We start from the raw sequence: 16,863 nt of genomic DNA on the forward strand, positions 1-16,863 counted from the left end.
GCTGCAGTAGGGGTTCCCCTACAAGCAGGCGTGGAACAGCCCACACAAAAATGACATTTTTCCTTGCCCCAACACTTGTTGAAGGTTAGAGGACCTTCCAAATGAAATAACAAGAAAAGTTACAACTAGAGCTGGTGCCATTCCAGATGTTGACTTGGGTCACACATCGTGCACAGCCACAGGAAAGGTCTATTCTCACCCCATCAGCTCCAAAGTCGCGGCAGCAACACTCCTTATTGATATGTCTCAGTGATGATTTTCCACTGGCAACGAGAATTCTCCTTTCCTTGGGAGTGATGGCATCTATGAATTAATTTTAAAAGCACTGAAGCAATTCAACAGCTCAACATCTCTTCACATTCTCTTCCCAAAGGAGACCATTCTTCCAGGATGCCTCCACTAAAAGGCCCGGAAGAGTTTTTCATATTTATTTTTTGGTGAGTGGGTGATATATGTGGTCTTGCCAAACAGTGCCAAAGTCTCGGCAAACCTGTGCCCAAACCAGTGCCTGAGGCAGCACAGGTTGAGATAGTATTAAGGCAGATGGTTACTGGGTTTTTTTGTTAAGATTTGTGATTTGCAATGTCATCCACAGGCAGAGGAGGTGGAACAAAGGGAAGGCCCCGCTGGAGGAGTGTTGCCCAAATGTCCTCCCTAGTTGTCTTTCTAGCAGCAGACCTTTGTGGGGAACATGTTGAATGCTTTTGTGGGCCAGCAGCAAAGAGATTTAGAGAAGCTCAGGATCAGGCAGCACAAGGGAATGAGTAGTGAGACTACAAATGTAGCTGTACCACATGCAATGCTAGGAAGGCTCGAGGCCATAAGCCATACCTGTGCAAGTTTCCTACGTCTCCAACACATGAGCACTGCTGATCTTCACCAGCATAAGCCAGAAAAAAGCAGCTTGGCATCAGACACAGAGGTGTGAGACAGAGCCATGTGTTGCCTGCGGGTGGGCAACTAAAGTGTTGCATGGTGGAGACATGACCATCTGTCAGATGGACACCTGAGGCAGTTTGCCCAGGAGAGGAGGCTGTCATCTGTCACAGTTAACAGGCAGCCGCCTGGAAGCAGTGCTCATAGGGAATACCTGTCACTACTGGAGCTCGAGAGGCTGGAAATACTGGAAAGAAGAGCTTCCTGGCTCTTTTCCTACAGACATTTCACAGTACTGTCAAGGAGAACAAAAGAACTTATGCAAGAAGAGAAGAGCAACTGATAGAATGGTCAATGTGTATGAGTTTTATGCCAGTATCTTATGCTAAGACATCTCTCTGTATATGCTAAACTAAATGGGTCTATTCCAGCAATATAATAACCACATCTGAATGCTTCTTGTTCAAACTCACATACAGAGCTAAAAAGTAAAGAGGACTTTCCAAGAACATGCCAACCCCTCTGTTCGAATAGATTTGGGACAAAAATTTAAAACAGGCTTAAAACAGTATAGCTTTGTTGACAAAAAATCAACAGCAAAGCCCAGCAAATGGACACCCCAGGAACCATTTACTGAATATATGTTTATTAATAATAATTGCACAAGTGAACAGAAGTTTCTGCCTTGATACAACATGATGGGATTACATTAACTCATGGAGGTCTGGTGTGCATGCAAATCCAAGCACAAGAACACCTCTATGTATTTTTAATACTTTCTAACCTGCATCTCTAGGGAGATGGTTCCAAGTCAAGCTAAAACCTTAATGCATATTTAGATTGTCAAAAATTGGATCTCCAAATCCATCACTAACTTTGAAAACATTTGCAAATTCTGAATGGGATTTTCTAAAGCACGCCATGTTGGAAAACACTGCCCCAGCAAAAGTGGTGAAGAGTTCAAGTGTTTCAGCTGGGTGTTTTCTGCCACATCTCACTTATATAACACTTCTAAGAGTTGTTTCTAATCATGCATAATAAATGAATCAAAGGAATTAAATTCTGAATTGCCTAGGAAACATGGACAAGCCAGCATCCAAAAATGTATCTTCCTGGTGACCAGCATACCCCATAGCTCTCAAGAGAAAACCCGCTTCTGTAACAACCACAACTTTCATCTGCCAAAAGAGATTTCTACAGTTTCCCTCCAACTGAACACTTCAGGAATATCACTGTTGCCTTATGGAGTAGCATAGCCACCTTCACTTGGGTGATCTTCCACTTGTGAACAAGCAGGTGAAGGAATGATAGTTTCTAAATGTGAAGCATGGGAAAAATCCTCACTTTGTCAGCCTTCTGGTACGTTACAGAGCAGCAAGCAAAACTGCAAATAATACTAAAAAGTGGGCAATACCTTGTAGCTTCCTGATGGCTGAGGTGAGAGACGAAGTGTCCATGCCATAAAGGCTGGTAGCAGGTGGGCAGTGGTAGGTTCTGCCCTTGTCAAGCTGATCCTGCAGCAGGGTGAAGCTAGAGAGTCAAGGTTTTGAGCATCACATCTAAGAAGAATTTATACTTCTTCTGACACACATGCTATGCAATTGCCACCTCTGACACATGCATAAAGCAACCTGTAGACACTTAATGGTTTTTACTTGGAAACACAGATAAACTGAGTAGAGATTTGTGTTCCTACTGTAACTTCTTTTATAATGTAGCCTTTTAACTGGTAGCTGTGCCTTTTAAGTATAATGACTGTGCAAGACCTTCTATTTCCAATTTTAACTAATAATCTTAGCTTTTATAGTAATACAACCAAGCTAACAATAAAGTAATTATAACCCAGTTGTGCAACCCCAGTTCACTTTAGGCTTTGGCCTAAAGTACACCAAGCTCTTCTCTGATTTCAGCAAAATCTGTAACTGGTAGAGTTATTATGAAGATTGAAAGCACTAATAAATGCCCACTGTTAACCATCAACTTCCCCCATTCTTGCTGCTGTTTTCCCTCTTGTACAGCAGAGACCAAGCTCCAAGGCACCACCGTCCCTTGGCACTGTGCTTGTTGTATGTTACTGCAGGAGTGTTTTCTACAAAGCGTTGTTCAACCACATCCGTAATGCAGGGGTAAAGATGAGAACTGAACCCGTCACTGACACCACCAGAAATAACCACAGGAAGATCCGGTCCAGGACTTGAGCTACAAATTTCCAGTCTTGTACAACCTGGGAAGGACAGAGGGAGGATAAACATAAATATAACAAGTCTGGTAGTGTGTTGATACTGCTACGTATATTTCAGCTCCCCAAATCTGGTTTTAAAATTAGATGTTTGTAGTGTGTGGTAACCTAAAACTAATAGAGATCACCTTTTCAGCACTCATAGCTGCAAATTGCTCAAACACCCAAAATAATTCCGCAGTTCTGTGCACATAGTGATGAGACTTCTTCAGCCTGTGCAAAAGCTTTTAGTTAAGTGCATATATGAAAATTTACAGACTTAGCCTTGAAGATGGCTTTACAGTGAACCGGACTTATTTTTACAGACCTGCATTTCCCTCTAAATGCCAGGATGAGGCTCCTGGATACAGCCATTGATTCCAGTACAAGTATTTTGATTTATTCGTGTTTGCTTAAGTGATTTGTTAACTCATATTGGGTACACTCAGGAGGAGAATTTTAAATTGTGAGTGCTGGCACAACTATGCGCACACAATTGTGCTATTCATCAAGGTCATTCAAGGGACCTTTTTATTAAAATTATTCCAGCTTCAAATAGGTTTCAGTCATGGACAGTATGATACGTGTTTGATTTACTGTTCTTCTTTCTGCAGTAATTCTCTAAGCACAGCTCTTGCTAGGAGGGTGCTAACAGAAGCTTTTCCAAATGCTGCCAGCTGCATTGCTCTGCTGTCCTACCCTTGCATGACATGCATTGTTTGCAAACATAGTAATTTGCCATTTTAAAAGCCACGGAGCTCATTGAGAGGTGAAGGATATTAGTTGTGAGCTAATCTAAACAGGTGTTAGTCAAAATTTTAGAAGTCCTTCACTCAAAACAGAGCAGCTATGTGCTGGGAGGCCAGGACTAGCACCTAGCAAATGCCACAGAGCTTGCCTGTAAGTGTAAAAGTTGTATTTTTTGAGCATATGACAATTTAGAGGCTTCCAGATTCATGTGTATCCCAAACTTACACAGGACAAGGTTATTCAAATAATCCCAAACAGTTAATTCCTCCAGGAGAGGCTTCTGAAGTCCTGCATCTGTGAAGAGCAGGGATTCTTACAAAAGAATACACTTCTCCTTGAAGCTATGTGTTGTCTCAAAAAACATAATATTTATCAAGCTGTGAGGAAGAGTATGTCTCAGAGGAGAGCAGGAAGAAGAGACAAAGTGAAAAACATGCAGAAAAGGAAAGAGCTTGGAAGCCATTTCTGTCAAGGAAAATGTGATTCCCTCCCTGCCCTCCCTCAACCTACCTGTCTGATGAAATGTTCCTTTTTAACATGCCTGGAAATGTACCGAATGGAGTCAGCTGCCTTTTCCAGAAAGGCAATAACCATTTTTTCTCCATCTTTTGCTTGCTTGTATTTCTGCTTCCCCAGAAACTTTGATTTTGAGGTGGCTCCCTTTTCTTCAGTCTCTGAGAACGAGTAGCGACCTACATGGCCCTTCATGCAGAGCAGACGAGGCAACTTCTGGAGAAAGAGCCTTTTAACCCAGGGAGCCATGGGATGGTAAGTTGCTGAGGATCGGTGGTGGACATTGATAACAAACACCGTCACGATGATAGAGAGGGTCACAAAAATCATGATGAAGAGCAGATACTCACCGATCAGAGGGATGACTTTGGAAGAAGAAGGGATTATTTCCTCAATCACTAAAAGAAAAACAGTGAGGGAGACTAGAACTGATGTCGACAATGAAAGCTTTTCTCCTTCATCTGAAGGTAGGTAAAACACCAGGACTGTTAGAAAAGACAATCCCAGGCAAGGGATTATTAAGAAAAGAGTGTAAAACAACGGAAGGCGCCTCAGCACAAAGGAGTAAGTGACAAATGGGTAAGAGTACAGCCCATCCTTCCTGTTGCCCTTCATACCTTTGGCATTTAAGATCTCCCATTCCCCATTATCAAAGAAGTCTTTCCTGTCTACATTTTCATCCACTAAAATCAAGTCCACCATATTGCCATCGTATGTCCACGACCCAAACTTCATGGAGCAGTTCTGCCTGTCGAAGGGGAAGAAGGTCACATCCATTGTGCAGGAGCTCTTATAACTGGCCGGTGGTGTCCAGGTCACCACTCCATTGTACTTCACTATGGCTTTGGTCATCAGGGATCCCTCAAAACGTCCGTCAGCACTGGGAGTTGGACAGGAAGAAACAGTATCAAGTTCAGGACTATGTTTGACCCAGTCCTACCCAAAGCTCTGCTTTCTATCCCTCACCCGGAGCACAGGGTGCACAACATACACACTGCCTAAAGAAGCTGCCTTCTGACAGCACACACAAGCCCCCAGCAGCTGACGTGCCTTGCCTAAGCTCTGGCCTAAGCCCAAAGTGAGGAGGCACACTACTCACTTTTCAAACAAAACAATGTCAGGAAGCCACAGAGACTCAGAGGGGACTCGGATAGCAGTGATCCCACCATATTCATCTGGATTCCAGGAGAGCTTGTGGTCAATCCATTCCTATAAGGAAACAGCAGAGTGCTCTGTCCACTCATATGCAGGAGCCTCCTTCCTCACCCCGGCATGTGCCTCAACGACTGCATGCACAGCAGAGCAGGCAGAGCCTGGCATGAAGCTGCTCAGCTGCAGAGAGGATGCTGGACGGGCATGGCTGGGAGGTGTTAATCCCCACAAGCACTGTCCCTCCAGACACAGGTGACACCCAAAAACCCATCCCTAGTCTGGCAACCTCAAGGCCAGCACTCCTGGAGAGCACTTGACTCTCACTTCACTCACCACCCTGCCCAGCCCACCTGAGTGTAGTCTAGAAGGAGTCACTTCCCTTTAGTGCAGCAGCTCTCCTTCCCTCTGAGAACCAGCCCAAGCTGGTTTTGACTGGCATGGATCCCATGGAAGACCCCATGGACCCTTGGTGGTGTGGTATTAGCACTCAAATGAACAGAGGTGGCCTTAATTCACTTTTCAGTGGAGACCTGGCTTTTTGCAGTGACTGGAATACCACACCTAATATCTGTACACCATCCTTGGGGCAGGGGGAGGGGTGTTGGGTGTGGAATCTTTAGTCAGAAAGACCTGCAGACTATTGCAGGAAAATAATATGCTATTGTAAAATATTTGGTGATGAAAGCAGGATGAGTACTCTCCATTTTCATGATGTTGAACTCTAGAATAATTTTTCTCTCCTTTTCTGGATTTACAGATAGGGAGATCATAACAAAGTGGCCCTAACAAAACGGAGATTTCCATAGAAAAGCAATGGAAATTCAGCTCTCTGATCCTTGTTCATTATTGATGAGGATATTCATTGTCCACAGAAATAGCAGCAACGTGATGCAAGAGCTGTAGACTGTAGTCAGTACCAAGAAGTGGAAGATGAACCAGTTTCCATTAAGCTGCAGCACTAAGAGATCTCTGGGGATGTGGAGGTCTCAGCCTTCACTGGGCAATTTCCTCCATGACTTAAGGATGAACCAAAAAAGCAATACTGTCTATTAATTCTCCATAGTGTTCCCTTGTTATTTCTTCAATTACACATGATTTTCACAGCTATACCTAGAGACATTTGTTGTTGTTCAGGTGTGGAAAGAGAACAGGGGCCATTGCTGCTCATAGCCTCAGCATCAGGGACAGAGAACACCACTTTTATCATTAACTTTTCTCTGAGGATGGGTATCTAACAGACGTCTCCAGCAGCCTAGGCTGTTGTGGTCACAGTCTCACCTATGTCCTGGACACTTCCTGTAACAGCTACAACAGGGCTTAGGCCGGAAACATACATCATGCAAAGGGACAGACAGGGCTGAGCAGCAACCAAAAGAGTCATCTTGTGGCCTACACTAACACAAGACATCAAGTACACCGTGAGCCACCGGGAGATAGAATCACCCCTCTGGAGTTGAACTGGAGCAGCGTTATTTGCTCCATCTGCAGTACTCCTTACTTTACCCCCATCCTGCATTGATTTCTCTCCCAGATATAGTGCTCTTTCGTGTCTGCAAGGCAAATGGTTTTGTCTTCTTACTAGAGCAGAAAATAGGTTGTGTGCAGATTTCAAAGATGAGCACTCTAAAATGGGAGTCTCCCCGTGGGCTATGCTGACACAAACTGTAGCCACAGATGCGTAAGGCTCTTTCCTCTCTTCTCCCTTTCTTCCAAGCTGCTTCAGACATTGTAATCTCTCTCCCCTTCCTGCAGTTCTGCCAGATTCTCATTTCTGTGCTGCCATTGAAGAGTTCAACCCACTGCTAGTGGAAGAAAAAACACTGGACCCAGATTCTTGACCCTTGCTAGCAGACCCCATAGCTTGCCTGGATCCAGACACTTTCTCAGCACAACTAAAGACTCCTCAGAACCTTGTGTATCAGCCTAAAAAAAAAAAAAAAAGTAAATGCTCATGTTTAAGCTTTTCTTATCCAAGAACAGTTAGACTCTTGCTGAGAAATTATGAAGATGATCAGGATAAATCAGCACAGATTCACTAAAAGTAAATCATGCTTGAAAAACCTGATTGCCTTCTACAATGAAACGATTCCCTGGATGGACAAGGGGAGAGCACTGGATACTGCCTACCTTGACTGCAGCAAGGCTTTCAACACTGTCTCTCTCACAAAAACCTCGTAGGCAAACTTGGGACATTTGGACTGGATGAGTGGACAGTGAGGTGGATTGAGACCTGGCAGAATGGTAGATCCCAAAGAGTTTGTAATCAGTGCTACACGTCTGGTTGGAAGCCTGTCACTGGTGGTGTCCCCCAAGGTTCAACACCAGGACCACTATTGTTTAACTTATGCAACTTCTTCAACTCATTGAGTGACTTGGATGAACGGCAAGTTCTCTGATGACACAAAGTTCAGAGTGGCCAATATTTCAGAGGGAATTGCAGCCCTTCAGAAGGACCTTGACAGACTGGAGGGATGGGAAAAGAAGAAACGTCTGAAATTCAACAAAGGCAGGTGCATGATCCTGCACCTGTGGAGGAACAACCCCAGGCACCAGCACAGGCTGGGGGTGACCTGCTGGAAAGCAGCTCTGTGGAGCAGGACCTGGGGGTCCTGGTGGACAACAAGCTGTCCATGAGCCAGCAGTGTCTCCTGGGGGCCAAGAAGGCCAATGGGATCCTGGGGTGCATTACGAAGAGCATTGCCTGCAGGTCGAGGGAGGTGATCCTGGCCCTCTACTCAGCCCTGGTGAGGCACACCTGGAGTGCTGTGTCCAGTTCTGGGCTGCTCAGGACAGACAAGAGAGATACTGAGATCCTGAAGTGGGTCCAGCAGAGGGTAACAAACATGATGAGGAGACCGAAGCATCACTCTTACAAGCAAAAGCTGAGGGAGCTGGGTCTACATGGACACACAACTTCCACAGCAGGACACCTGGGTCAGGCACAGGTATTTAGTGCTCAGCCTGAGCTCCTGAGGGCACTTATATGTGTGAAAATCACAGCCTGTGCCTCATTTTCCACTCCCTTTGCATTACCTTTGGCCTTGATGTTCTCAACCTATTATTGGAGCAGTATTAGGAATGGTAACAACTCCAGAGAGCTGAGCTCTGGGAAACCAGAGTCCTGAGTTTCCCTGAGGAGCTGCCCTGGCTAAAATCTGAGGATTCCAAAGGCTTCCAGAGAAATCAGTGTGTCTACAGTGCACAGGGATTGGACCTGCAGGTGAAGGTGTGTGCTACAGCCTGCAAGGAGAGTGGGTTGGAATGGGGAGAGGACAGATGAGGGCAGATGAGGGCCTTTTACAGATGGGCTCTGCTGTCTGCCCAAGTGGATACTCAAAGTAAGGGAGCCAAGATATAGCCTTGTGCACAAAAGGGGCTCGACAATTCCAGCTAAAGGTGGAGAAATTCTAATACTGCAGGTAATTTAAGGCAGGCTCCTAGCAGCTGTATTTGGATCAGAGAGAAATTTCTCCAGAAAATGAGGAAAATCCTGTCTTCCCCACAGTGCAGAGAAGACTGAGCTTTTCCCTCTTCAAGGGAGAGATCATCTTTACATATAATATCCATATTTGTTTTAGGGGTCTTGCTCCAGCCAGAATCTTACACTCACTGCAGCACTACAGGACACAGACTGAGACAAAAAATGAGTCACAATTCTCATCCAACAGCCCGGTGGCACCCAAGAACCTTTCCCCATGGCCTGATTTCAAGTACGGTTTGTTTTTTATGTCCTTTGCCTGGGATCAGCTGACATCTTTACAGATTCTAACAAGGCTGAGAGACTCAAAATAATTGTCACAAGGTCAATAAACTGGTGCAATGTAACCTAAACCAAAAACAGTGTTCTTCAAGAGTGAAGAAGAAGAAAGAAGAAAGGAGACCTAACAGTTCAACTTGCATTTGTATAAATCACTGTCAGATCCAGAAGCAATTATGATAGAGAGATCTGATTCATTTACTACAGCTTTTAATGGGAAAAGGTCTGTGGTGTGTGTGTGTAACATAATGATCTCTTCTTTCTCTTTACATATGCTGAGGAATGAAGAAATCTATCCGAGGCACCACTCTTGGATCAGGTAAGGGAAACAGTACTTGTGTGACCTCTAAGTCTGAGACAGGATAGTCCCTCAGGACACATACAACATCCCAGGCATAGCCACGGCAGTACCAGCTGTGTCACTTCCCTGAAATACAGCTGGCTTGAGCATACAGCTGGGGTGCAGGTCAGGAGTAGAGGGTACCCTACATCCTAAAGGCCTACCTGCCTGCCTTTCTACCTCTATACATTTGCTGAAGTGAGAAGAGTGAAGAAAAAACCTCAGGTTAGGTATCTGGGTGCTGGCCAACCAGCTTCATAAAATGGGATGGACGGCATGGTGGGTGACAGACTGAGATGGCTACTCAGCTCAGCAGTTCCACGTGGAGGAAAGGGAGGCCGGATGTGGTCTAATTTACCTGTTTCAGCCACACGTTGGTTGTCATCAGCTGATTCTTCTCATCCTAGAGTAATAACACAAGGGAGAGAGGATTGCAATACCAAAGCCAAGATGAGGAGCTCCCTGTGGTTCTGTTTCCCCATGGGCTTGGGCTCTTCAGTCACCACTGAGGGAAACTGACTGACTTTCTAGGTGCTGACCCTGCTATTAGTGGGAGCCCCTGAGGTTGGAAAATTGAGGTCTGGCCTTTCACAGGAGTTCAAAGGAATCATATGCCAAAGACCCAGAATGCAGCAGAGCTCAGCCAGCAAGTGGTATCAGGTCACATGTGGTTATGGGCTCACAGGACGGCTCATCTCCCCACGCTGCTCAGTCTGGAGTGAGTTTGGGAAGATACACACTGAAACATTGTCCTAAATACGTAAATAAAGCACAAAATTAGAGTGTGCCTTCCACAGCACAAGGGGACATTACCAGGGGCTGTGGGATGTAAGGAGTGCACTGTTGTGTGGGTACCTCTGGGCATTGTGCAAATTCCACTGTGCATTGCAGTGGAAAGAAAAGGGAAAATTTCCACATGGGCAGAAATACAGGATTATCTATTTTGCCTCCAGAGCGTTATCTTAGTGACCATCTGGGCTAAGACTTCAACTACCTTTGGCCTCAGTACAAGTTTCCTTGGAGTGAATAATGTCTCTTGATCCTTCCTCAGTCCTCTCGTATAGCTGTCTTGTCACTAAATTGCAACATAGATGTCCAGGACTGTCTGGCATGGGTTGTTTGATTAAAACCTTATGGAAATTAGACCTTATTCCCTGAGAACAGCAGGGGAAAAAAGACCTTCAGGTTTCCTGAAGTCCTACAGTCCATGCTGGGGACGGGGGAAGGTCTTTTCACCAGCACTATTTCATGCTGTGTTTTGCTACCCAACCATCACTGTGCATTTCTTGTGTCAGGGGGCAAATGCTAATTATACTACCAGTCCTCCTAGGTGGAGGCACAACTATCCATAAATGTGGTGTTTTACTAACACAACACTTACCACATCCACAAGTTGTGATATCTTCAACCCAAAGTGGACTTTGATGGTGTCGTTGGAGTTTTCCACAGGGCGGACCCATTTCTGATAGCCTTCAAATAAGTGCTTGAAGAGTGCATCCTCATTTTCAGCAACTGAACTGAAGGCATTCACATCTGGAAGAGAGCAACACAGAGTGGAGGCACTGCCAGAAATCAGACATCGAGAATGCCGTGACCTGAAGAAGTGAAGCAGAGCAATGATGTGAGGAAAATTCACCTCTGGGCAGGTCTTGTCTTGTACAGTAAATTCTGCGGGAATTGAGATGCACAGACTCTCAGCAGAACCAGGCAAGTGAATGGAAAGGCAAGATAGCCCAAGCACAACTCACATTAAAAAAATAAAATAAAATAAATAAATAAAATCAGACCAGAGCAGTAATGACTTGTACTAGGTTGATGTTTTCTATGGACTTTTGCCAAAGCAAAAAGAGCCTATCTGGCAACAGTAGGAGCTGGATGATGCAATCAGGGCTAGATCTGCCAGGCAAGCTGTCATGGTCTGTACCCGCACTTGTGACTCCCACAGTCACTGACACCATGCGCCTCCTTCCCCTTGCTGCCATGAAGGGGTAAGGGCAGTTCAGACCCTCCATCCTTTCCCAAACTTCAGCCCCACTCCCTGTGATGAGGTTCTGACACGGCCTCCATCTCTTCCCTTATGCACATACACAGCAACCAAGGTTGAGAAAGATTTTACCTCTCTTCAAAGCCACCATGGAGGAAAAAAGATTGGCCCCACACAGCAGGGATCACAGCCAATATTGCTGTGTCAGCAGTCAAAAGGGACATGACAGGATACTGTCCAGGGCCCAGCTTGTGCCCTGCCAGCCCCAGGGTGAGCAGAACACCTGTGCCAGGATTGCCAAGCATTAGGTGTGGGAGGAGTCTGCAGGCAGAGGGTCATAGCCCATGGATGGTGCCAGGACCTGACAGTGGGAGAGCCCCGGAGGGCACAGTCAATATGCTCACACACTGTGTGCACCAGTGATCAGAGCAAAGGCAGCCCCCAGCAGGGTCCCTGTGCCACATGGAGAGAAAAGAGAAACCCAGCAGTTCCTCCAGAGAGAAAACTGGAGGCAGATGGTCATGCTTTGCCTCTACATGGAGGAAGGGATGTGGCCACGGATCACTATCTCTGCCCATGTCCTCTCTCCTAGCAGCTGCTGCCCATCTGCTGAGCACAACAGGCTGTGCAGCCTCCTCCACCTCAGTCAGGGTCTGTCTGAGGCTGCAGACAGGACTAGACCTGGTAGCAAGCAACACAGCCGAAGAACTGCCCAAAGCAAAAACCTGCCCTCATAACAGAGCTTTCCATGGGACAAAATCATTCTTTAATGCTGTCTGGATCCTCTCTGGATAGCACAAGGTCCAAGCAACAGTGTCATTCCCTACTTCCAGCCACAGCAAGATACTGTTCCTCTTTCACACAGAATCACAGAATAATGAGGTTGGAAGAGACCTCTAAGATCATCAAGTCCAACCTATGCCTTAACACCTCAACTAGACTATAGCACTAAGTGCCATGTCCAGTCTTTTTTTAAACACATCCAGAGATGGTGACTCCACCACCTCCCTGGGAAGACAATTCCAGTGCTTTATTATTCTTTCAGTGAAAAATTTTTTCCTAATATTATAAATTATAAATATATAAAATTTTTTCCTTTGAGGAGCTATAAATTCTGAAACCTAGTGTTTGCACTCACAGGATAACAACTTTACTGTCAGATGTTCTAGAACAAGTTCTGTTTGTCCTCTGTAGCTGGAATACAGGTGTGGTGGGGTTACCAAGCCCCGGGCAGGTAGAGGCCGGCTGGTCAGAGGGAGCTTTCGCACTCATTTCCACGTGCTCCATCCCACAGCCAGGCATGGCTCATGAAGCTGTCAGCACAGTTTATAGCAGTCCAGCGGCCACACTGTCTTGTCGCTTTGTCAAAAGCCCTTGAGGTTTGCTATTGCCACAAATGCCCCTTCTGCTTGTTCCAGGATTTATTCTCATGCCAGAGCTGACCCTAGCTCCATCACAGCAAATGAAGGAGTCTGTGGTCCGTCCTGGGAAACTAGATTGGCTGCCCAAACTTGGCAGATGGGTATTGCCTCTGCAACCAAAGGAAGAGAAAGAACACATTTCTCCCCCTCACTACCCGCAACCTCAGAGTCTCTGCAGAGACTCCATTTCCTAGGTGCTTCTCTTTCCGTTTAGGAGATTCATAGGGGTGTATGGTTGTTAAAAACAGGAAAATTAACAGAAAAGCCACTGAATAGAAAAATCCGTAACCCCAACATAAGCAGGATCAAAACCAACTCTGTCTAAATGCCAGAATACATTGCCCTGTTTTCATTTGAGTATGACATCCTGCACACATATATGCAGCCACACACCCTCTGTGTCCGTGGGTGTGTAAGACCTCCCTCAAAAGAAAATGGTGCCATTTCACAGCCCACATCTCACATAAAGTTCAGGTACTTAATGCTCCAAGTGGGTATAGAAGGCGGGCAGTAAAGCTAGATTTGGGGCTGGGTATGTTGAAGCTCATCTGCTGAGGAAACCACAAAACAGTGAAAAATACTTGAGGAGTCTCACAAGGAAAAAAATCAGAAGGAAGGATTGCTGCCTCTACAAGACAGCCTCCGTACTTGTACAAAGACAGCTTAAAAGCAGAAGTTGTTAATGAGAAATGAGAAATAAGAAATATCATGTGCAGAAATAGCCTAACAGTTTCTTTGACTGAGCTCCACTTTAGGATTAAGCTACATAAAGCCATGAAGAAAACACTGAACAAAGTAGCACTGCCTTTGAAAAAAACAGAGAAGCAGCCATAGGACAGATACATCCCTGAATCTACCATATGATGCACTGACAGGCAAAAACTGGGGAGCTCCCTGGCAGGTTAACATGCATTCAAGTATTCAAGCACTGTCTGCCATCTCACCCCTTCCCCAGGTTCCTGTCTCTCTCTATGATCTGTCCAAGTTCCCCACAGGGGCAGAACAGGAGTTCTGGGGCAGAAAGTCTGCTAAACAAACATGCAAAACACCCCAATTAGTACAGACAAGACACTTAGCCTTTTATCAGTTCACCTGAAGTATTTCAGTTTTTCTCTTGGTGATAGAAATTCTCCCTTAATTCCCTTTAGCAGCCAAAAGTCAAGCTTAGGATTTTTTATTAATTACTAGCCAGCAATTTCTCCACCACGAGTTATTAAAACCTAGTTGTCAAACTGACCATGGTTACAATACAAAGGCAGCAACTGATATAACCCTCTTCTGATACTCACACAGTGTTTAAAGGACGACCAAGGGAAGCCAGCATTCACTGTATCCCAGAAAGCAGCAGCTAACCAGCCAGCAGAAAAAATAAACTTGAACACCTGCAGCGCAGCTTGGAAGAAGAAGATGAAGAAATCACACGTACCTGAGCGGCTCAGACACAGCACAAAGAGCACTAGGCAAAGCATGGGCACCACCGTGGCTTTTCCTTTAAATCTGATCTTCTATTTGCATAAGCAAATTCCTCTCATCTTTGTAGGGGACAAAAACAATCTAGTTAAAAATCAAAGCAGACAGTTGAGTCTGCAAGGCAAGGCAGCACCTTTCTAGCTTTATCTTGCCCTCATTACGATGCTTGGTAAATCACACTTCATTTATTCAGTCAGCTGTCACATCCCGTAAGCCTTTAACAGGGCTCTGGGTCCTAAACTCTGACTGATCTCCCTGTGGCAATATTTAGGTGGCTATAAGCACTGCAGTGTAGGAGTATGAGAGAGGAAAGCCTTTTAAGGAGGAAAAATATCTTTTATGATACTGCTAATTACAGCTAGGGAAAAAAAACAAACAGGCTGCAGTTCAGAGTCAAAGATAAATCAGACGCCATAAAGATTATCTGTTTGCTCCGACTATATTGGTTAGTCCAATAATAGAGGCAGGCTCCCTATAGACCTAACTTAGCTTATTCACTGTTCATGCTACACTTGCTGTTCTGGAGCTATAAAATGGATTTGGGGGCAAAAAAAACCTCCAGCAAGATCTAAGGGGGGAAACTATGCTGATTTCTAATTTTATCTCTTACACAAAACATCACAGACAGCAGCACAGAAGTGCTTGTATAGTCCTATCCACTGGCACAGCTTAACAGAGAATGTTGCCCTGAGGTCTTGTGTTTAGCAATGGGAGTGAGGATTATTTAGCCAGTTCCTCTGTAGTCAGACCTCTGTCAGTCCTCCCTAGTGACACCTCACACAAGGCTCCATTCAGAAACCACCAGAAATTGCTGATAATCAAAAGGGATGCAGGTTCCTCTTTTCCCATCCCCCAACACTCCTCTGCGGAAGGATATCAGGATCTTCTCTGTTTTCTTCTCAAATGAGAGTTATTTTGGTGTATCTCTCCAAAGAGAAGGTTTTCTTTTGAACTTCTCAAGTTCAAGGAAGAGGCATGCAAAATTCTTTTAGCTTGTCCCCAGACCCCAAACTCTTCCTGCTTTGATTATTTCTTGCTGGCTATTCAACTGCTTGCTGACTTTTATGTGGGAAGCCTGGTTTTTTTCAACACCACTGGGTACACTTCTTGCAGTGGCCCAGATTTTGGTACAGTCACAAGTTTTGTGATTCCAATTTGCCTTATCTACGGTCCTCACAGAGAATTGATAACTGGCAGCTGTAACATTACCAGATTATCAAGCTTCCTGTAATGAAAAAGTTGCCATTTAAGTGTGGTCCAAAGTCACATTGCTGCTGCAAGTAACCTTCTTGTGGTGTCCTATCAACTTTTTCATGCCTCTGTGGCCCTGCAGCCTACCTCATCCCTAGCTCTCAGGCAGCCCGCCAGCAGCAACTCAGTGAGTTTTTCTTTTTCCACTACTGTACCACAACTAAGAAATCTGCAAGGGCCCTTCCTAACTCCTCAGTTCTGCCCCTGATCACCCTGAAGCACTAGAGGAGCAGCTGCCTTCTTCTGCACCTTTCCTCATCTAAGATGCAGAAAGCCATGCAAAACCAAGAGTGCTACCACAATACCATCTTCAATGAAGTGTACTTTCAACACCCACTGCTGTAAATTCTCAGTTTCCCTATTAGATTAACACCAGGCACAAGCACACAACTTCTTGAGGTATACAGGAAAGCTCATTTTTTTATGCCGTCTTCAAGAGAACAGTGGTCATTTGGCTAGAGTGGCGGGGACAGACAGCACCACAGCCTGCCACAAAGTTGAGGGGGGATTAATACAATCATCCTGCCTGATAAACATTTTTCTGCGACAAGGTTACCCCTTTAAAATGCTCTCTGCAGATTACCACGTATTTTCCACCATGTTTTGGTCCTGTACAGGACTCAGCACCCTCAGACATCATCCATCATTTTGCTTCATGACTGCAAGCCCCGGCCTTTGCCCATTGACACCTCTGATTGTAGTTACTGCCTGAGATTGCATCCAGGCATTGCTCTGACAGTATGAGAGACACTTGTTTTTCACAGGGCTTTAACATGCTGCCTTGTGGCAATGGAGTTGATTTATTATCTGCCTATAGGAGTAGCTTTTGCTACTATATTATGGCTGCTCGGAGGGAAATATGAAGTATGGTTGCGTTACCATTGTCCCCACCCACTGCCTAGACTGCGACAAGAGATAAGGACCAGTTTGCCTGGTCATTGGCTTCCAGAGTTACCAGATAGCCAGAGGAGAGTATTGGAGAAAGAAATTCTGTTTGCCTGTTGTTTTCGGTTCACAAGTCTTTATGCAGCCCTGCACTCCAACATTTTGGAAAGAAAGGTATGCATGGATACTCCATTTTGCCAGATGGGCCATGAAGCATGAGGTGCATCCACCCTGAGATAGCAAATT

At 45.2% G+C, this 16,863-nt stretch overlaps 1 protein-coding gene across 2 annotated transcripts; it reads right to left on the bottom strand.

Annotated features, from left to right (window-relative positions):
- Window positions 1–1,505: 1,505 nt before the first annotated feature.
- CHRNB3 (cholinergic receptor nicotinic beta 3 subunit) lies at window positions 1,506–14,640 on the bottom strand. Of its 2 annotated transcripts, none has more exons than XM_040090948.2 (6): window positions 14,438–14,640; window positions 10,988–11,139; window positions 9,965–10,009; window positions 5,457–5,566; window positions 4,708–5,237; window positions 1,506–3,100 (listed from the first exon to the last, which is right to left on the bottom strand). In XM_040090948.2, the coding sequence occupies exons 1-6, from the start codon at window positions 14,478–14,480 to the stop codon at window positions 2,853–2,855; spliced, it is 1,128 nt and encodes a 375-aa protein (XP_039946882.1). In that variant the 5' UTR covers window positions 14,481–14,640; the 3' UTR covers window positions 1,506–2,852. The 2 variants fall into 2 exon arrangements, with proteins under 2 accessions (XP_039946882.1, XP_039946880.1); XM_040090946.1 differs by having other exon boundaries at window positions 4,355–5,237.
- Window positions 14,641–16,863: the final 2,223 nt, after the last annotated feature.

This window comes from Hirundo rustica, chromosome Z (genome assembly GCF_015227805.2).
Source record: "Hirundo rustica isolate bHirRus1 chromosome Z, bHirRus1.pri.v3, whole genome shotgun sequence".
NCBI classification, from domain to species: Eukaryota; Metazoa; Chordata; class Aves; order Passeriformes; family Hirundinidae; genus Hirundo; species Hirundo rustica.

Bases quoted from the DNA above. Each gene is read 5' to 3' on its own strand.
- CHRNB3 (XM_040090946.1), bottom strand. From the start codon at position 14,480: ATGCTTTGCCTAGTGCTCTTTGTGCTGTGTCTGAGCCGCTCAG. The intron at 11,140-14,437 runs GTACGTGTGATT...GCTCTCTTCCAG, and splicing joins GCTGTGTCTGAGCCGCTCAG to ATGTGAATGCCTTCAGTTCA. The intron at 5,567-9,964 runs GTAAATTAGACC...GTTTCCTTATAG, and splicing joins CCAACGTGTGGCTGAAACAG to GAATGGATTGACCACAAGCT.